Source organism: Manis pentadactyla, chromosome 16 (genome assembly GCF_030020395.1).
Source record: "Manis pentadactyla isolate mManPen7 chromosome 16, mManPen7.hap1, whole genome shotgun sequence".
Taxonomy (NCBI): Eukaryota; Metazoa; Chordata; class Mammalia; order Pholidota; family Manidae; genus Manis; species Manis pentadactyla.
The window spans coordinates 39,915,466-39,936,142 of NC_080034.1; the positions used below are offsets into that span (position 1 = coordinate 39,915,466).

The 20,677-nt window shown below is 55.8% G+C and overlaps 1 protein-coding gene across 6 annotated transcripts in view; it reads left to right on the top strand.

The window, feature by feature from the left end:
* GRM4 (glutamate metabotropic receptor 4) overlaps window positions 1-9,842 on the top strand; it is a 119,436-nt gene extending 109,594 nt beyond the window's left edge. For 3 of the 6 annotated variants that reach the window (XM_036887087.2, XM_036887083.2, XM_036887084.2), the window contains 2 exons: window positions 2,840-3,086; window positions 8,948-9,842. In XM_036887087.2, the coding sequence (XP_036742982.2) occupies window positions 2,840-3,086; window positions 8,948-8,997 (297 nt within the window). In that variant the 3' untranslated portion in view covers window positions 8,998-9,842. Of the gene's footprint in view, window positions 1-2,839; window positions 3,087-4,444; window positions 4,497-8,947 lie in introns of all 6 variants that reach the window. The other 3 variants (XM_057493931.1, XM_057493932.1, XM_057493933.1) reach the window with 3 other exon arrangements.
* The last annotated feature ends 10,835 nt before the right edge of the window (window positions 9,843-20,677 follow it).

A 20,677-nucleotide genomic window follows, 5' to 3' on the forward strand; every position in this document is an offset into this window, starting at 1 on the left:
CCACCCCAGGGGGGCCTGTCCTCCCCCACCAAATGCAGCTCTGACAATCTCCCTCTGGGAGGCAGTGACCCGTGAGGCTAACATAGGATTCCTTGCCGGGGATGGAACGCAGCAAGGGCCTGCCCAAACGGGAGAGGAGTGGCGGCAGTCCAGGCACCTCCCTGCTGGGAGGTGGTGAACTCACACCCTCAAGGCTGCCCCTCTCTGGCCTGCCTTTGAGACCTGATCCACGCCTGGGTCCCATCCCTTAAGGGTTCCTGCTGTGTCCTGGAGGTTCTAGAGGACCGTTACTTCTCTGATAGGGTCAGGCTACCTCCTCCTGGTGACGACACGCACCTTCAAACGTGGCTCCAGAGCAACACACGATCCAGTAGTTGGGTGGGGACTGCAGACCCCGGAGCAAGGAGAGGGTCTGGCGGTGGGGGTGTAGTCCCACTTACGCTTGCACAGGGCCGGCTTCCCCCAGCCTAGGGATAGCTAGAAAATACCCTAGGCCCCGTGCTGCAGGGGTCCCAAGAGATGGGGAGCAGCTTTGCTCAGGTTTGATTTGTTTACACCCCTGCCTGCTTGTATTTTTGCAGAAAGCCTCCTAGATGGAGAAGCAGAATAGAACAGGACACTGAGGATCATGCTCGTTCCTGTGCTCAGAGCTGGCTCCAGTTTTCAGGGCCCTGTGTGAAATGAAAACGAAGGCCCCTTGCTCAAAAATTATTCAGGATTCAAGATGGCAGCAGCAGGGTATTAAGTCAAGCCTGCATGCCCATGGGGCTGACTTTGCCTGTGTTAGTGGAGGGGACTCAGCATCCTATGGTGGGTCAGGGCACAGTGAAGTCTGGAACACTGGACTGTGTCCACTGCACGGCTCACTCTATCTAGAGATGGGGTCTATCCCTGGTCCCACCACCTCCATAGAGTCTAACTGTACCCTTCCCGCCATCAACAAGGTGGGGCAAAGGGCCTAAGATGGATCTCTGACTTAGAAACACAATCTCTAAACCCAAGAACCCCCAATGTGAAAGCAGAGACTGTCCCTGCCCTCAGGGAAGCCCCCAATCTGATGAGGGAGACATACCCTGTCCCCAGGGAACTCCCAGTCCAATGGTAAAGACATGGTAACAAGCCTGTTCCTGATTTGCCCAGACCTCCACTATTTCCTCCAAGGGTCTCTTACGGCACTCTGGAGCCCGTGGCCCTGTCCTCCTTCTGCCCTGGCCACCAGCCTCATCTCAGCCAGCACCCTCCTACTGGCTGGTCATGACCTCTCCTGTCCGTAGCTGGGAGGCAACTCTGTGCCCCTGGTGAGAGTGTGGATTGCCTGTGAGGGCTAGGGAATGACTGTTGGTGTCCGGAGGGAGGGAGCTCACTGGGGAACAGGCTCCCAGCTCACTGCACCTGTGACATTTTCTGAATGTTGGCAAATTAAACAGCCTCTCCACACTCCCAGCCTCCCTCCCCCTGAGGCCGTGCAAGTTCACGTGCCTTCACAGTCTGTGCTTGGGTAGCCTCATGGTTTGGGAGAAGTAGGTGCTATCATCCCATTGCACTGATGAGAAAACTGGGGACCAGAGGGGGGAATCAGGCTCCCCCAGGGTCACACACCTCTCTCCTTTCAGACCCTTGAGCTTCTCCAGCCCCTCTGCCAAAGGTAGGAAATCCTGTGAAGGGTGGTTGGAATAAAGGCCTTCAGGTCCAGGTCATGAGGCACTTACAGAGAGGGGCAGGAGGTGGGGAAGGATGTGAGAATGGGAAGCATGGCCCCTACCCTTAGGGGACTATCAGACGAGGCCAGGTCTCCAGTGACCACAAGAAGCAAGTCCAGACCTATGGGCCCCACTGCTGGGCTGGGTATAAGGAATGAAGGTGTCTTGGGAGTTTGGATAGAGCTGGGGGTCAGGGAGAACTTCCTGGAGGAGGTGGCACATCGGCCACGCCCGAGGGGAGGGGCCCAGCCCTGGAAACTGCTGATTTAAGGAGCAGAGTGTTTCCTGCCTTCCCCATGCCCAGACCTGGGGTCCCCATCCTGGCTGAGGGGAACCAGAGGAGCAGCTTTGGCCTGGAGCACTGGGAAGGAGGGAGGAGGTGGGGAGCGGATGCCAGGCAGGCGGTGGGAATTGTTAGGTCCTGCCTGGAAGGCCCCACTATTGAAGAATGGATTATCCGACACCCAGATTAATGGACTTTCATTTTGCTAAGCATCTGTCACTGTTAGTGCTGGTGAGTGAGCGTGAAATGAGCTTTGACTGTCCTGCCACAGTGCGCTGGGCTGGGCGCTGTGGCTCCCGTGCCAGTGGCCTGCTCTGCACAGTCACTGAATGGGGGTCTGGTCAGGGGGCTGTGGCTGGCCACTGGGAGTTACTCCAAGGCACCAACAGATGTTCACCTCACTCCCAGCCTTGTGCAGGAGGCTGCTGCTGAGGAGGGTCAGCTGTGGCCCCCTGAGGCCCCTCCTCAGGTACCTCCCCCTTACAGCATATAGCAGTGGGAAGCCTTCCATGCACATGCCATGTGCCAGATGTGTTTCACATACCTTTACCACTTACTGAGTCATTTCATCCTCTCAACAGCCCTAGGAGGTGAGGACTATGATTATCACACCCGTGTTTAGGTGAGAAACTGAGGCACAGGGCTGGGACTGGTCCAAGATCACACAGCTAAAAGTGGTGTTGCAGGAAGTGAATTTGGGGATTCTGGTCTAAAGTCCCATGACTCCCTTCTTCCTGAAGCCAGTGGGACCCAGGGCATGGCCCTGGGGACCGTCCCAGCTGGGTCTGTCTCTGGGGTCAGGGCCTGGCAGGCCCAGGCAGAGCCCGCCCTGACACCGCGCCTGGCCCACCCCCAGCTGTACATCCAGACCACGACGCTGACCATCTCGGTGAGTCTGAGCGCCTCGGTGTCCCTGGGGATGCTCTACATGCCCAAGGTCTACATCATCCTCTTCCACCCGGAGCAGAACGTGCCCAAGCGCAAGCGCAGCCTCAAAGCCGTCGTCACCGCTGCCACCATGTCCAACAAGTTCACGCAGAAGGGCAGCTTCCGGCCCAACGGGGAGGCCAAGTCCGAGCTCTGCGAGAACCTGGAGGCCCCTGGTGAGTGCCTGGCCCCGCTCCACTCCAGCTGGGCCACCCAGGCGCCCCCCTCACCTCCTCCGAGAAGGCCAGCCCCCCATCCTGCTCTGGGCACCTCTTCCCCAAGCCAGGTCTGCTGGGGGCACTGGGAGAAACTGAGGTGCCAGGACAGCTTCCCTCCACCCAGCCAGTCCTGGTACTGGGGAGAGAACCCGGGGCACACACACCTGGGCCTGTGCCCTTCCAGGTCCTCTGGAAGAAGGGGTTGTCTAGTGGTCTCCTGCTCTCTGGCCAAATTTTGGTAACCCGGGCGCTGAGGCCCTGGTGCCATCCCAGCTGTCCCCTAGCAGAGTCCTAAGAGATGGGGACTCAGGATGTGGGTACCCCCCTTACCCTCAAAGAGTAAGAAGGGGTGGGGTGGGGCGGAGGGCCTCCAGAGGCTGCAGCTCCCAGGTAGCAGGGGTTCCCCAAGGGATTGTCCAGGGAGACCCTGGCAGTGGAGGGTCCTGCTTTGATGGGGATGCGGTGGGTGGGATGCAGGGAGGGGCAGGCCCAAGGTCCAGGCCCAGGCAGAGCAGGTTCCTCAGGGCTGGGACGTGCACGGGAGGGAGCAGGGCCGCCCTCTTTGCCGACTTCCCTGGCCCCCCTGAAGCTCTGAGTGAGGAGAAGAGACAGGCAAAGGTGGGGGGTGCAGCTCAGGCCCTGGGAACCAGTATTAGTGGTGACCATCTCTCGGATCCTGACTGTGCCACCCGTACCATGTACCAGTTTTCATATTTGCAGCAACCTTGAAAGGGAGGTCATTTTATCATCTGTGTGGTACAGATGAGGAAAGGAAGGCCTGGAAGGGTGAGGGACTTGCGGGTCACACAGCCTACAGCTGCAGGGCCAGGCCTGCTTTCCACTGTGGTATCCCACAGCACGCTGCCGCCTGGGACGGAGGCCTCTGCCCTGGGGTGAGCCACAGGGCCTCCCGCCTAGGGGGTGGGCCTCCCTGGGGCCTGCTTCCAGCTGCTCCAGGGTGGGGGGAGATCGTGGGGTCACTGTGGTCACCCTGGCCCTGCTGGAGACCTGGATCTCCCCCCTGGATCCCCTGTAAACTCCCAGGTGGATTAAACAACAGCTCTCCTGCCTTCCCCTTTCCTGGATGTCCTGGGGGGCTCCCGTTGGTAGGGGAGGAGGGGCGAGAGTTTCAGATCCTGGTGGACCCAGGAGGTAGCACTTTGCTGCTTCCCTCTGCTCCTGGGGGAAAGGCCAGAAGTCGACGGCAGCAGGAGGGATGCAGGCTAGACTATAGGAAGGCCCAGAGCACAGGCTGCAGAGAGGAGGCCCTTTGTCATCTACCCAGAGAACAGGGATTTTTTTTTTTTACTTTTCAGAGCCCTCTCCCCTGTTGAGTGATCTTCACAGCAGTCTTGTGAAGGACTAGAGGTAGGCTAGAGGTTTGATTGATTCCCCAGCTGAAGCCCAGGGAGGGTGAGTGACTCTGCTGAGGCCACACAGCACTGGCCCCAGACAGTATCTTTCCCTTAATCCTGACTTCTTACGGCTTCCCTATCTCTGGGGCCCTCATTCTCTGTGTGGAGCAGCATACCTGGCTTCTGACACCCCCCCTCCTGTGACTGATTCCCCAGTGGCTGTGGTGCTCCACTTCCCCCCATCCCACAAATGACCTCTGGTTCTGTCTGGTCCTGCTCTTCCTCCCAGAGCACTGGCTTCCCTGTAGCTACAGTCCTAGGGCTCCCTTCCGATGCCACCTGGGCCCTCCACTCTGAGATGGGAAGGGACAGATTCTGTGGGTGCCAAATAATACTCCCCACCTCTGATTTTTTGTGTCTAGATCTACAGAAACCCCAAATGCAGCCTCTAACCAGGCCCTTCTGTCCTGAGCAGAGACCTCTCCCTGCTTCCTGCCCTCTGCCCCACACTCCTGACTTCGTTTTCCTCTTTCCCATGGAGACATATCCTTCCTGTGCCCCATCCCTCGAGGCCCTCCTCTGCTGGTGGAGGAGCAGGTGTGTCCAGAGGAGCCAGAGCTAGCGGGGCATTAACCCTCCAGAGGCTACAGGTGTCTACCTGGAGATAAACCCTGACCCAAAAGGGTGACACTCATGGTGTCACAGGTCAGAGGGGACCACGGAGGGTGGGGCCTTCACAGAGAGCTCTGATGGTACCTCACTGACATTGCTGCCTCTGCTCAGGCGGGTCACCTGGGCACAGGGGACAGGCAACAATTACCCACCTTGCCGGACAAGGAGGGGTGTGGAGCACGGTGAGGGGAGACCCAGCACTCCCCGCTCCCTGCTCCCTGCAAGGAAGGGTGAGTGCTGCCCACTACCCCTGCCCCTTGTGGTGGGGGTGGGGAGGGGGCAGAGGCCAGGGCTCCTTGCCCTCATTGTCTCTCAGCTCAGTGCCAATAGGGGTTATGTGAGTGCCAGGTGGGAGCCAGGTGCTTTATTCGGTGATGCCAGACTGAGGGGCTGTGAGCAGGAGGAGTGGGGAGGTGGCACTCTTGTGGAGCAGGGACATTTTTCACTCTGTCGCTGGCAGACCACCTATCTTTAAACAAACAACAGAATAAATAATTCAGGGGCCCAATTGCAGGCAGATTGGGTGCAGAGACACGGGGCAACAAATGGGGGCTGTCAGCTTCTGCCTGCCACTGCCAGCTAATTATTATCTGAGGTGGTGGAGACAGCAAGGACCTGTCATCATCAGAGGGTGGGTTCGGGGCCCTCCGCCACACCCCTCAGCTCTCCTCCTGTACTGAGGGTGCCTCCAGAGCATCGCCCTCCCGTCCTGTCCTCATCGCTGCAGTTATTGCAGCCATGCCCTTCACCCACCACTTGGAAGCATTCGTAGTATTTTCGTCCATCCTATGGCTGAGAGCCGGCCAAGCATCTGTTGTCATCCCATTTTATAGATAAGGGAATTGAGGCTCTGGGAGATTCAAATTGTTGGGAGGGCCACTTGGCAGCTGCTGACATGCCTGATACTGGTGAGGGCAGGACTGGACCCCAAGTCTCCCGACTCCTGGCCAGAATGCTTCCTTTTGAGCCTCACAGTTTTGACCCCTGGGGGCTGGGGCAGACAGGGTGAGACTGAGGCTCCGCTGAGGGACTTGGGGGCCCTGGGCTTGTAGCTGAGGGCTGAATGCGCCTCCAGGTTCGGGAACCTATGCACTGGATGGAGACAGCTCCGGTCTTAGAGGGGCTGCAGGGGCCCAGCTGTCCCTCGTGTCCCTGTCACTTGCATTCCCCATTTGGTGCCCCGCAGCCGCCCTCAGGTACCCATTTCCCTGCAGTCAGTGGAGGTTCTGCTGCCACTGTGGCTGAGGCTTTCCTTTACCTCTGAGCCAGAGCTGCTGACGGGTTTACAGTTTGGGAAACTCAGTTTTATCAGTTCACCCAGGGGGTGATGGGTCCTGAGGGAACTGATTCTCAGCAGCCTGGCTGGCAGGTGCGGGTGTAATTCATGGAGCCAGCTGCCAGCTCTTTTTCTGACCCTGAGGGAAAGGGTAGGGTGGAGATGTGGGGTGGGGGAAGCCCCTTGGGAAAAGAAGTCTAGGCAAAAAGGGTCACCCCTCTCGTGTTTTAGGCAGGGAAACTGAGGCCTCACAGGGCAGGGAAGGAACTGCCTGAGGTCACAGAGCGAGTTAGAGGCTCCTGTCTTCAGCATGCTGATCTGCATGCCCTCCCACCTTTGTGACACCTGCCATCTGGGGTCCCAGTCTCCCATCTGTCACCCAGCTCCTTTCCCCAAGTGTGCCCCTGCCTAGGCCCTTCCTGGACCCTGCCCCTTCAAAACTGACCCACCCATGGTCCTCTTCTCTTGGTCATCCAGCACCCTGGAGGGACATGGGTCATTTTAGCAATGAAGATGGGAATCCTTTGCACACTGCAAGGTTCTGTGCTCTGTTCTTATTCTCTTCTGGATGTCATGGGCACCATTCCATTAGCACCTATCTGGTGCTAAAACTTGAAACTTCCTGGCCATGCTTGTTTCTCTCTGCTTGGATATTTCTGCTGACAGGGAGCTCAGCTGCAACATAAGGCCACCCACTCACCTCTCAGCTCTGGCCAGGGGAAGGTTCTTCCGGTAGATCACCTGCACTTTGCTCAGTGCCTCCCCACTGGCCCACGGTGTGCCTCAAACAAGTTGGCTCCTTCCCATACTAGATGGACCCCCTAAGAGTTGGGCACAGCAATCCTGCCTGTGTTAGTGGCCTTCTGGTTATGCTGCTATGACAAAGAGGCCCCAGAACAGAGTGGCTCAAAAAAGATGCTTGTTTCTCTCTGACATAGTAGTACACGGTGTGTGGGCGGCAGTTGAGACCCTGGTTCCTTCTATCTTGTTGCTGCGTCAGCTCCCAGAGGGTTGTCCCCGTCCTCATGGCTGAGGTTGGTTGCTCTCAATGTCTTTTCTGCCCACAGAAGGCAAAAGAGTAAAGTAGAGGAGAAACAATCTGTTTTAATCAAACAACATGGAAGTTGCATGCAGTCCTTCCTCTCATATGTCATTAGCAGGAATGTCATCACACAGGGCCACACTTAGCCGCAAAGGAGTCTGGGAGAGGTAGACCTTCACTTGGCAGTCGTGAGCACAGTGAAAACAAGGAAAGAGGTTTGTGGGGAAGAGTGTGCAGCCCACCACACTGCTCCCCTCACTGTCCTCTTCTGCAGGCCAGATGGCTGAGTCTGGCAGATGCACCTCCTTTTCTGGGCAGACAGGATTCTGACGGGGCATCAGGGCAGCTGGCAACAAAGGGCACCATGATTGTCTCCTGTCCAACCTCCTCTCTCCACCCCAACAGGCCAGCTCCCACCCCAGGCTGTAATTCTGCCCTTGCTTACTCTCCACTGAGCTGTCCCTATTCACCAAAGGAGACCGTGAAATTTGGCAGGACAGGACAAAATCAAGGACCTGGCCAGGCTCCTTGCCTCTCTGGCCTCAGTTCCTTATTTTTCAGATGGTGGTGGCACTTCTCTGGCCTCCTCACGAGGCTGCTGTGTGGCCTGAGCCCCAGCCAGGTGGAGGTGGAGGGAGGCTCACGCTGTCCAAGAGAGCTGACATTGTCACCCAGCTCCGGGTGGCGGGAGGGCCTCAGGGAGGCTGTGGCTGGGCAGGTGGGGGTACCCAGACATGCAGCCCTGGTCCCAGTGGTGGCTGAGCAAGGGCCAGGGGGATGGGTGCAGGCTCATCCTGAGGCAGGCTCAAGGCTGAGGCTACAGGGACACCCAGAAATGGGGAGGGTGGCTCACAGAGGTCTGGAGGGACCCAGAGGACTTCCATGTTCCTTGGATGTGGGAAGAGGGACGAGTCAGTCATACATCTTAATTTCTAGCCTTCGAGACCCCTCTCTGGTTGCATTACATGTTTCCTCTGCCCCATTTCCCATTCCCTTCCCCTCGGCTGCTGGTCCAGTCTGTTCATGTCTGTTCATCCAGAATGTGTGCTGTTGAACTTTGGACAGACTTCCCTTTGATGGTACTTTGAGGTTTTATGTCACAAATAAAAAGGATTCCCCTGAAGTGTGGTGGAGTCAGGCGGTGGCAGGGGCTTTGGTGGGGAGACCCTTAGAGAGGGTGCTGTGGGGGGGAGAGTGCTCAGGGGAGGGGGACATATCCAGAGTGACAAAGGGCACTCAGGTGAGCAGTGCTGCCCCAGCACAAGTGTGGAGGTGGGAAGGACATGTCAGAGTTGGCTGCTCTGGGAGTGGGGGAGCAGTGGGGAAGGTGGGGCTGGTGCACGGTTTGGGGAACGTGAACTGCTCAGTTCAGGGGTCTGGATTTGAGGCCTTGGGCAGTGCAGGGACGGTGGGAAGGGGAGTGTGAAGAAGCCAGCCCCTGACTTCAGGGTGCCCCTGGTCTCTCTCCCTCCAGCGCTGGCCAGCAAACAGACGTACGTCACCTATACCAACCATGCGATCTAGCCAGGCCTTTGGAGTCGAAGAGGAGGAGGAGGAACCGAGACCCTGTGGATGGTGCATCAGGCCAGGGCTGCTCCCAGGGACCCAGCAGATATCCTGCCTGCCATGGGTGCCCACGGCTGTGGCTTGGTGCTGAGGATAGCAGAGCCCCCAGTGTTCACTGCTGGGTAGCCTGGGCAAGCCAGGCAAGGTGACAGGAGAGGACAAGGGGATGGGGCAGCTTCAGTCCATCCCAAGGGCTTGTGTCTTGAGCTGTGGCCTCTCCTGGCCCCAAGCCATGGGAGCTCAGGCTGCGTGGGCCCCAGTGCTGGCTCCCCGCTCCTTCCACCTCTGCCTGTCCCACTGGTGACTTCTGCGGTCTGTTGTCATCCCTGTGTTCATTTTCTCTTACCTCCTTGTGTCACCTTTTCTCTGTGGGTCTCCGGTGTTTGTGTGCTCTCCCTTTTTTTTCCTCCTGCGTTCTCTCCCCGTTGCTCCTGTTTTTCTCTTGGGTTCCACTGGGTCTTGCTTGTGCATTTTCTTTCCTGTCTTTAGCCCCCTCTTCGCCTTCATTTGTGTCCAGCCTTTGCTCTCCTCTCCCTGCCACCCTTTCCCAGTTCACCAAATCTTACATGTTACAAAAGAGAAAAAAGGGTAAAAAAAAATCAAAACACAAAAAAGCCAAAACAAAAACAAATCTCAAGTGTGTTCCAAAGTGCTGCGTCCTCCTGGTGGCCTCTGTGTGTGTCCCTGTGGCCCGCAGCCTGCCCGCCTGCCCCCACCCGTCTGCTGTGTGTCCTCCCCGCCTGCCCCTCCTGCCGATGACATGGAGTTCAGTGCCTGGGTGTCTGGTGATGGTTATTGACGACAATGTCTAGCGCATGATTGTTTTTATACCAAGAACATTTCTAATAAAAATAAACACATGGTTTTGCACCCTGGCTCCACATCCACTGAGGGTTCTGCAGTGAGACTGTAGGCTTAACCTGAAGCCAGGAGGCCTGGAGTTAAAGGGAAGGAAGAACTTCATGCTGGAGACAGGGCTTGGGAACAGAGGAGGTTGCTTCCTAGGCTGGCCTTGGGTTGGGGGCGTGGAGAGGCCTTGGGGAGAGAGGGGCCAGGACATTGCAGCAGATTCCAGAAATTAGCCCTGATGTTCCTCCAAGTGAGGGGTGTGCATTCCTGTCCCCTGCTCTGCAGGACCTGGGGATGGTGCCATTTCTGCCCTGCTTCTCCTCAGGCTCACATGCCTCTCATCTGGGACTCCAAACTCCTGCCCCATAACCGGAGCCTCTCCTCTCCATCTAGCCAGGAAACTCTCCTCTTGACACATAAGCTTCCAGGCTCCTAACACCCACAGCCCTCCCCTCCTGCCTGTCCTCCAGGTCGCGGGTGCTAAGGTGATGTGTGTCTGTCCCGGAGATTGGGGTGCTGCGTGTGTCCATGAGTGCCAGCGGCCGCACGGATCTGTGTGTGGCTCCCCAGCCCTGTGTGCGTGTCTGTGCTGGCTGTGTGTCAGCGTGTGCTCTGGCACCTCCATCTGCATGGTTATCTGTCTCGTGTGAGTGTCCGTCTGTTTAGGCCCAAGTCTGGGTGAGCCCACATTGCACCCACATCGTGAGGATGACTGTCCTGGGCCAGGGGCAAGGGCACAAGTGTGGATTCACAGCAGGTTGGGAAGTACGCAGCTTTGGGGCTGGGCCCTGACGGGGGTAATTACAGAGCCAGAGACACAATGAGGCCACATGCAGCAGCTGGAGCCCAGGCTTCCTGTGCCGGCCCTTCCTGCCCCGCCTCACACCCCCTCCCACTTCCTGGCCAGCTGACTGGGTGTGGGACAGGGTAGCCAAGGGCCTAGAGGGCCCTGGCGTGGGAGCCAGGCAGGGGGTTGGGCGTGCGTGCGTGCGTGCGTGCGTGCGTGCGTGTGTGTGTGTGTGTGTGTGTGTAGGGGAGGTTGGGGGCATCGCATAGTGCCCCGCGTCAGTGCCCCTTGGTAAGGCCATCCCACTCCTGGAGGAGGGCTGGTCTCACACACACCTAAGCTCAGGAATATTCTCCCTGGAGGGTGTGGTGAGGCTGTACGTGTGTGTACAGCACCTATTATATGCTCAAATATATGTGTAAGGGAAGGAGGGGGGCACAGGGGTGTCTGTACGATCATCTTGCCTTTGCAGGATGGTCCCTAAGACAGCCACCCAGAGCAGATTCTATCCAGTGCCCCAGCTTAATCAGGCAAAACCAGATCGTCTTCCAGGGCAGTGTGTGGCGGGGTGGGGGGGGGGCGGCTGGGTATAGAAGGGCCTGCCTGCTGCTTCTCTCAGGGCATCCTCAGCCTGGGCACCTTGTCCTGTCTCTGGCCCATTTCCCCTCAAGGTGACTACTCTGAGGCCCACGGCTAGGCAGGCGGCCTGGCCTGAAACCTGAAACCCCGAGGGTCTGATGCTTAGCCCAGGACTTTCCCAGGTGCCCCTACGCCCACATCTGTGGAGCCCTCGGTTCTGGGGGGATCATCTTCCTTCCAAGGGGGGTGCTGTCCCCTCTGCTTCTCTCAGCACTGGGACAGGGCAGTGGGGGGCCAAGTCAGCCTTCAAGGCCGCCTGGGGTAGGAAGAGGCTCAGACCCCCAGGCATCCCTGATGCTTGGCCTAGGCAAGCCTGCCTGGGGCTCTGAGAAGGGGCAGGTGGGAGGGGGCACCCTGGCCCTGCCTCCAGAGGGCTACCAGTCAGATGGGGGGGACAGAGCCCCACCTCCAGGATTGTCTTGTCTGAGGGGAAAAACAGCCTTGCCCCCAGGAAGCTTCCAGTCTGGTAGGGGAGACACAACCCTTAGGAGCCAAACAGCCTAGAATTCTGACCCCAAAAGCCGCATGACTGTGGGAATGGGGTGGGTTAAGTGGGGAAGGCTCGAGTGGGGTGTGGATTCCACACCGCTGAGTGTGGGGAACTAAGAAGTGTGTGGGCTCCACGGGCTGGCTGGAGAGGAGGGACCAGTGCCCAGCAGGGCTTCTGGAGGACAGACCTGCCTCATGGTGTGGGGAGGTGGGCACCACCCATCATCTAGAAGGCACAGCCTGGGCGGCCAGGGCTGAGGTGGGCCCGGGTGGGACCTGCTCTGACCCATGTGGTGGGGAAGACCCTGGGCCAGCTGGCTGCTCACCTTTGCTCTCATCCCAAATTACTAATTCCCTGGGCTCCTATGGGATAGGATGCTCAGTATCTCAGAGTTTTAGATTTCAGTAAGATGGAGAGTTTCAGGGTCCCTGGCTCCCTGGACAGAGAGCTGGGGATTCCTGAGACATTTGCAAGAGGAGTGAGGGGGTCTCCACAGGATCTGTGCTCACCCCTCCCTTGGGGCCTCATCCCCAAAGAGAGGCCCGGGGTGCTATCAGTGTCAGCACCCCCAGAGGTCTCCTTAAGGGTGGAGGGGAGGCTCTACCCCCACCAGAACTTTTAGACCATATGCTGGGCCCCTCCCTACAAGATCGGATCTGAGGCTCTAAGGGTGGGGCCACGCCGAGTATGCCTTATAAGCTCCCCAGGGGACCCACTGTGCAAGCCAGTGGGCTAGGTAAATTGGTGGCTTTCAACCGATTTTAGTGACAGAATGCTTTCCTTAAATCGGTACCTAGAGAACTTGCCAGGAAAGCAGGCCCCTCTCCAGACCTGCTGAACCGGAAGCTGTGAGGTGGGGTCCCCAGCTCCATTTTACAGGCCTTCCCGGTCCCTCTGTGCGGCAAGCCCAAGTTTGAGAACCACTGCCTATGACTAACTGTGCTGAAGGGCCAACGCGTGACTGACATGTGTTTGGAGGGCAGGTGGGCGGGATTCAGTCCTAAGGTTACTGAGGACCAGGGTGGGACAGGGTGGCAAGAGTTCCTGGGTGCGCAATGTGAGTGCCAGGAAAGTCCCAGAAAAACTAGACAAACAGGCCACCCTGTCAGTCCCGCCTTCTTTACTCACGCATTCCATAGTATCAAGTGCCTGCCTCGGGCCAGGCCACAGCTGGTCAGTGGTGGATGAGACAGGTGTGGGACCCGAGCTTGGGGTTTCTGCAGCCAAGAGGGACCAACATCCATAAGAGCTTGTCCAGGCTCAGAGCCAACACGGCGGCCATCAGCCCTGGGCAAGAGCCCACCAAGCTACCAGGCGGGCTGGGCACACAGGACTCCCCTTTGGACTCCTAGAACCTTGGGGACTCAGCTGCAGCTGGTTCGCAGTTCCAATGTCCGGGTTTCTCCCACCCTGGCTTCTCAGAGGCACAGGGGCCTGGAGACTGGTCTATTAGCACCACAGGAGGGGCCCCCACGCCACCTCCCCTCCAGGCCCAGGGAGGGACCCTCAGGAGCCCACAGGGAGGCGCTGAGCTTCCAGGGGTCTGTGCGCTCATCTGCAGCCTGAGGACAGGCCACAGGCCCTTTCTTTTAGATGCTCTCACTGTGGCCCTGCTCCTTCCCCCCAGCCTGGGCCTTCAGCTGGCTACTGACCATGGAGGGGAGACTAAGGCAGTCCCCCTGACACCTAGAGCTCCTCTCTGCCCTCCTGCCTACCCTGTGCTGCTCTGGCTGCCCCACAGGGCTTGGCTTGGTGCAGGAGCTTCCCAGGGCTTGGCCCTCTCTGCAGATACCCTGGCACCAAATGGCACCTGGCACCAAAATCTCACTTCAGTTGGCAAAAGCAGCAATTAGCATCGAATGAGGCTTCTTGCTTTATTTTTAGGTAACCTCCAAGGCCCTGCCTGTGTAATTCAGCCCGCCATTGCTCGGCAGATAATTAAAGCATGTCACCATAATTTGCCTTTTTTTTTTTATAAAGCCAGTAATTATGTTTTTATTGCAAGTGAGGGGGGAAAGAGGAGGGAAAGAAAACAAAGAGAGGTGAAGTTGGGGCAGAATATGGGGCTTGGCCCCCTCAGCCAGCATCCTCTTCTCCCTTGGCAGAACCAGGAGCCCCCATTTGGGGTCCACAGTACTTCCTGCCCCTGTCTCCTCCTCGCTGGTGCCCCTGCCGGCACTTCTGGGGTCCTCCTCCTCCAGGCTTGGTTGGGAGGGCTTCCTGTTCTCCTTTCCTTATAAAATCATCCCCAGCATGCCTCAGAGTATTCTGGAAGGGGGTGGGGCTGAAACTAGAGTTGATGATTCTTGAGCTGCACCAGGGCACCTGGGATTTCTTTATACTATTCTCCTGTTACATACGTTTGAAGATTTCCACAATAAAAAAATTGAATAAAAACTTCCCTCCTGGAAGGGGTCTGCTAACTGAGCTTAGCACCTGGTATCTGTTCTCAGGGGTACTTGCGACTTGATGCTCTTTCTAACTATGAGGTGAAGGGCCATCCTTATGCACCAAGAACTGCATTTCAGTCATTATTTTGGTGCTGGTGAGAGGTGGTGGGCAATCCTTGCTGGGCTTCTGAAATTGCTCTCCAAGCCTGCAAGCCATGCTGGGCACAGACAGGGCAACTGCCCACATTGTTCCAGGGCCCACTGTCCCTGCCATCTTCCCAGCTGCCACCTACACTACTGAAATCCTACCGTTAAAGCCTCAGGCTTTTGGGCCAAAGCACGTTCTCCCAAAACACATCAGTCGGTTGGCAACCATACTGGAGTCAGGTATCAAGACACTAGCTGCCCTGAAGGTGTGGAATGGGGGAGCTCCAGATTACCTCAAGTGGCAAGCAGTGCCTCCACCACGTTTTGAATACCCCCTCACCCCAGACATATTACATGCATTCCTTCATCTTCCTGCCAGATCATCAGCCCCATCAGCACAGACATTGCGGTTCATTTGATTACAGCTGAATCCCCAGGCCTAGAACAGTACCTGGTGCACAGCAGGCATATGATACATATTTGTACAATAAATGAATTGGGGGAAGGGGGCTGGGCTGGTGGCCTAGCGGGACCTATCTAGCTGTCTGCCTCCCTCTACACACCCTCAGGGCTCAGCTCTATCTCTGAGTCCCTGCCCAAGCCCATTTCTTGGTCATTTCTTGTGGCTTCCCAGGTTCTTCCCTAGAGACCTGAGGAGAGCATGGGGGTAGCGTGCTGGTCATTGGGAGGGGAGCTGACCTCCACCTCAGCCCAGAAGTACAGGCACTCTGGAGTTGCAGTCAGGAGACCTGGATTCTAGGAAAGGCCCTGCCACTAACTCCGTTTGCCTTTGGACAAGTTGTTTCTCTTCCCTGGGCCTCAAGTTTCTTCATCTGGAAAATGAAGGATTGAGCTCTGAGCCCTCGGAGTCTGGGTAAGCAGCCAGCATTCCAGCAGTACAGAAAGGGGAGGTGAGGGCAAAGAAAAGTCTTTTGGGACCAGTTGCTATGGCAACAGTGCACACACTAAGGGGTGGGGGAGAGGCTTGGGTAGATGCAAATCAGGCCCTTCCTTTGGCTTCCCCAGTCCCATTTTCTGTGGTGGGAGGAAATGGCTATATTAATATTGCAGGACAGTGGAAGAGGATGGAGAAAGGGTAGGGGTTGCAGGGGACCAGTCCGTGGTGGCCTGACAGCCCTGCACTCCACAACAGTGTGATGTTTGGATTAGATGTTTAAGATGGGTTAGCCCAAGGACCATCCACTGTCCCCTCTCCCCCTCACTAGAGCAGGGGAGGAAACTGAGGCTCAGAGATTCAAGAGGTTTGTCCAAATTTGAGAGGCCTCAGAATGATCCTCCCCACAACCAGCCTGACTAACCTAGAAAGTTCAGGGAACACGATTTTCATCAGGCCCAGTAAACACTCTCTCTGGGAAACATTCCCTTCTGAGGTTGCACTGGGAAAGCAGGAGCAGAGCCTGGGAAGAAGGACCTGCCTGCCCACCCAGTCCATGGAGGTGGCAGCTGTTAGGCTGGAGGAAGGAAAAACAAGGACATGCAAACGGAACAGAGAGATGCCACAGGGGGAGAACAGACCAGACCCCAAGGTCTGTGCCTTATATGGAAAGGGGACAGCTCTTCCTGAATTCCATCCTTCTGATGTGCCTACGAAGACCTGGATGTCAGCATCCTCCCTCTTGGAAGGAAAAAAAGTTTCTAGTTGTCTATTATGTCACCTTTAGCCAATCATACCTCTCCACACCCCCTAGGATAGCTTGCCCACTCCTCCCCCTGCTAATCCCTTATAAGCCCCCACCTCCCTGACTGGGTGTGACTTCCCTGTTCTGTAATTCCCAGACCACGGAACATCACCCGGGAGTGGCATTCAAATAAACTACCTGGCCCTTTGTTGCCTCTCTTTGCCTGCTTATTTCAGCTAGAATTTATCTTACAGCAGCTGTGCCTGGCACTGCAGGCACAAGCGGTGGTGGGGGTTGAACACAGAGGCCCTGGGGTCAGAGCTCTGCCTTTGCTCTCTGCCAGGTCTCTGTGACTTGGGCACCCGACTCTCTTGCAGCAATGAGAACTTCAGTTTCTACATGTGTGAAACACAGATAATAACATCTACTGAAGATAACTTTAAGTCTACAGAAGCATGGTAAGGACACAGGAGGTCACAAAGGGACAAGCCTGCCTTATGCCTTAGCCACCTCTCCCTCCAGGACAGCAGGTTCTCCTCTTCTTCCTCTACCCGGCTCGCCCCTCTCTCTGGTTATGGGTTTTTCTTCCACCCACTGCTCAAAGGCTGGGGCTCCCTCTGGAGCTGTCCATTCACAGTTTTCTTCTCCCAGCTTGAAAGTTCCATGGGTTCACTCATCCAAACTCAGTGCTTTCCCAAGACCCAGTGTCCTCCCCTACGTTTCCCAGCCTTCTTTGCCTTTAGTTTGAGGCCGTGTGACCAGTTCTGGCCAATGAGCTGTGGGGAGGACAATCTGTCTAGACAGAGGCACCAGTGTTCCTCCTCCAGGCCGCTCTTCTCTGACTGTGGCTGAAAGGAAGGAGCGACACACAGCAGCAATTCACCGGAGAATTCCGCTTTGTTAGGGAAAGGTGCTGGGTTATATAGGAAGGGGCATGGGGTGATTGAGGTGTCACTTCTACGGGGCTCGTGGCTATTGGCTAGGTGCTGGGATTGGGAGGGGGGCGAGGGGTGATTGGGCTTCAGGTGGCGCCAGCGGGAACCGAGGACCCGGAAGAGAAGCAGGAGGTTCGCCATCTTATGGGTGGGGGCCCTTCATTCCCCCCTTTCTCCTCTATGGGGTTGTGGACGTTGCTTTCTCTCTGACTGCTTCCTGCTGAAAGGGGGCGGAGAAGGGAGTGAGGGCTTGAGGACCGGGAGGAAAGGGTTGATAGGACTCCCCACAGTAAGGACGAGTAGATGTGGACTTCTTCAGGTTGGAAATCAGTGAAGGTTCCCTGTAACCATAAGTCGAGGACTTGTTGATTCCAATGGTGCCAAGAGGATACGGGTGCCAGAAGCCAGGCGTCTGCGGCCATTGTTTCCAGGAACAGTTTCCTGCGGAGAGAGGGGTCCATCTCAGCGTGTGGTGAGGAGGTTACGTGAGGGTGAGGGATCTTCTGTGGCTAAAAGCTGGTAGTTCCTGAGTAAAAGCTGGTTGAAAGTTTGATTAGAGATTTTACCGACTTGGGATTTGATAAACTTTACTATACAAGGTAAGAAGAGACAGGCGAGAAGAATGATTATTACAGGGCCTGCAATGGGCCACAGCCAGGTGAGGAAGGGGTTTGTTAGTATTGAAGAGAATGGGTTGGAATTGGAAGCAGAGTGGCGGCTGGAGGCAAGGTCGGTGAGTTTGGTAATGTCAGTTTCTACAATGCCGGATTCGTTGATGTAATAGCAGCACTCTTCCCGAAGGAAGACGCAGGTGCTGCCCTTTTCGGCTGTAAGCAGATCTAAGGCCTGCTGGTTTCGAAGGGTGACCTTAGCTAGCGAAGTGACCTGTCTTTGGAGAGAGGCCAGGGAATCAGCAGTGGATGTCAGGGCTCCCTCAAGTTTGGAGTTGAGATCTCTAATTGCCTATAGAGAGTGACCCAAGGCTCCCCCTAAAAATCTTGCCCCAATGGCTAAGGTGGCTAGGGAAATACCGACTATAATGGGAAGGAAAGCAGCCCTTCTTGTGCGCAAGGGCAAGGGAGGTTGGAGTTCAAGGAATTCTGCCATGCTGTAAAGTGTAAGCTGTGGGATTAGGGTGACAAGAATGCAGGGTGTTGGGAGGCAGTGAGTTGAAAAGACTGCCATTACACCAAAAGAAGTGTCCTGGTTGCATAAAAGTCTTAGAGCCAGAGGTAGGGGTGTAGATAGAGAGGCAGTGAAGTGCGCTGGAGGGGGGTGGAGTTGGGCCTACACAGTGGTGGATGGTGAGATTGTTTGCGTATTCTGGTTCCCATAGGGATATGTCTGCCAGGGGACAGAAGGGTTGTCCTTCTGCATGGAAGGAGTAGTTGGAAATATTAAGGGGAACGGCGGCCAGCAATGGGCGCTGTAGTGATGCGCACAAGAAACAATTGGCGGTGTTAAGGGTGTGGTTGAGAAAGATGCTGGTGTCCTGAATAAGCTGTAACCAAGAGTAGGAGAAATTGGAAGAGGGGCGGAGATAAGAAGATGAAGAGGCGCCGTCAAGAGTTTGGATAATGACTTTTTCGGAATGTCCGATATCTGATGCAACTTGAGAGATCTGGGAATGAGAGGGAACATACTCTCGAGAGATATGAAGGGTACCGTGGGGGGTCAAGGACCCCCCACCATAGTAAACTGAGGCTGTGACTCCGGAGGCCCATCGAGAGTCCCAGGGATCTGGGATTGATAAGGAGAATGAGCTGTTGTGATATTTTATGAAACGGTTGGAGGAGTAATACTGTGGGTACCGGGAGTTACCCATGTAGTGAATGGTGCAAGAGCAGTAGGGACATCCCCCGTAGGTGTCTGGCCATCGCCTGCAACAGGCTTGTTTTTGGTCATAGAGGAAGCAGAGGTAGGGAGAATAAAGGTAGCTGCTAGTGAACACTTCGGTGGAGGGAGGAAAGTGGAGGTATAAAGGCTCGGAGCAGCCTTTCAGAGGGCAGTCTGATGTGGCAATGAGGGCAGTAATTTTCGTTTGATGCTGTGTGTCTGACTTTGAATCGCCATACAAAGGAGGCTGGGGTGGCGGGGAAGACAATAGGAATGAGGAAAAAAAGCGAGAGAGAGCGAGGGAGCAGTAAAGGAGGAAAAAGTCATGATTCGGGTATGGATGGCAAAGGGGGTGAACGGGATTTTGGAGGAAAGAGGACAGTAAGGTCAGGAGTCTGGAGGGAGGGAGAGTCTGTAAACTTTTGTAGGTTAAGAGATCCTTTAGGTGATGTGGGGACAGAATGGTAAGGGGCGCCCCGAATGTCAGTTTATGAGCTTCCTTCTGCAAGAGCTGTCCAGCGGCTAATACCCATAGGCAGGGGGCCCATCCCAGAACTGTGGGGTCTAATTGCTTGGAAAGATAAGCTACTGGGGCAAAGGATGGGCCATAATATTGGCCTAGGACTCCTAGAGCTTGACTGGACCTCTCATGAATGTATAATGAGAAGGGCAACAAATCAGGAAGATGGAGAGCTGGGGCTTCCACAAGGGCTCGACGGAGCTTAATGAAGGAGTGTTGGGGTGAGGAGGATAATGGTTCTTCAGGGGGGCCCTTGCTGAGGTCGTATATAGGGGTCTTGCCAACAGGGAGAAGTTAGGGATCCACGCTCTAAAATACCCAGCCAGGCCTAGAAAGGAAAGGATTTCTGTCTTGGTTTTGGGAACGGGCAGGTCAGAGAGGAGCCGTTTTCTGTCTAAGGTAATGGACTTTCTTTGTTGAGATAGAAGGAATCCGAGGTAAGTGACAGAAGGGGAAGAGATTTGAGCTTTGATGGGGGATACCCGGTAACCTCGGGAAGCTAGAAGGTTAAGTAGGGAGGCAGTGTCAAGTTGAGACTGTTCCCACGAGGGACTGCAGAGTAGAAGATCGTCCATGTATTGTAATAAGGTGGACTCGGGGTGATCATGATGAAACTGTTTGAGGTCCTGAGCTAGGACCTGTCCAAAAACATGGGTACTATCTCGGAAGCCTTGTGGCAAAACTGTCCAAGTGAGTTGTTCAGAATGTTTTGTGTATGGGTCCTTCCAGGTGAAGGCGAAAAAATCTTGGGAGGAGGGGTCCAGAGGGATAGAAAAAATGCATCCTTGAGATCTAGGACTGAGAAGTGGGAGGCCGAGGCAGGGATCTGTGATAAAAGGGTGTATGGATTTGGGACTAAGGGATGGATAGGGACGATGGCCATGTTGATGAGGCGAAGGTCTTGGACGAGGCGGAAAGATCCGTTGGTTTTTTTAACAGCTAATATGGGGGTATTAAATGGGGAGTGAGTGGGTCTGAGGTAATTTTTGTTTGAAAGATCTTGGATGATGGGTTGGAGGCCTATGAGGGCTGAAGTGGTTAGGGGTATTGGGCCTGACAGATATACTGAGAGGGATCACATAATCGATAGAGGCAGGAGGACATAGAGCTACGGAGGGGCTTGTAATGTCCCAAACTTTGGGATTTACAGGATGTATGAGGGCGGAACTGGAGCTTTCATTGGGTAGAGGGGGGTCATTGGCTATGAGGGCCATGAGAAAGGGAGTACTGGGGGTTGTGGGAGTGGATATAGTTATGGAAACATGGAGGAGAGAAAGGATGTCCTGTCCTAGTAAGGGGATGGGACACTGAGGCATAACCAGGAAGGAGTGGGAGAAAGGTATGGGATTGTCTTGGATTGTGCATAAAAGGGGGGGGTTTAATGGGAAAATCTGTTTACCTCCTA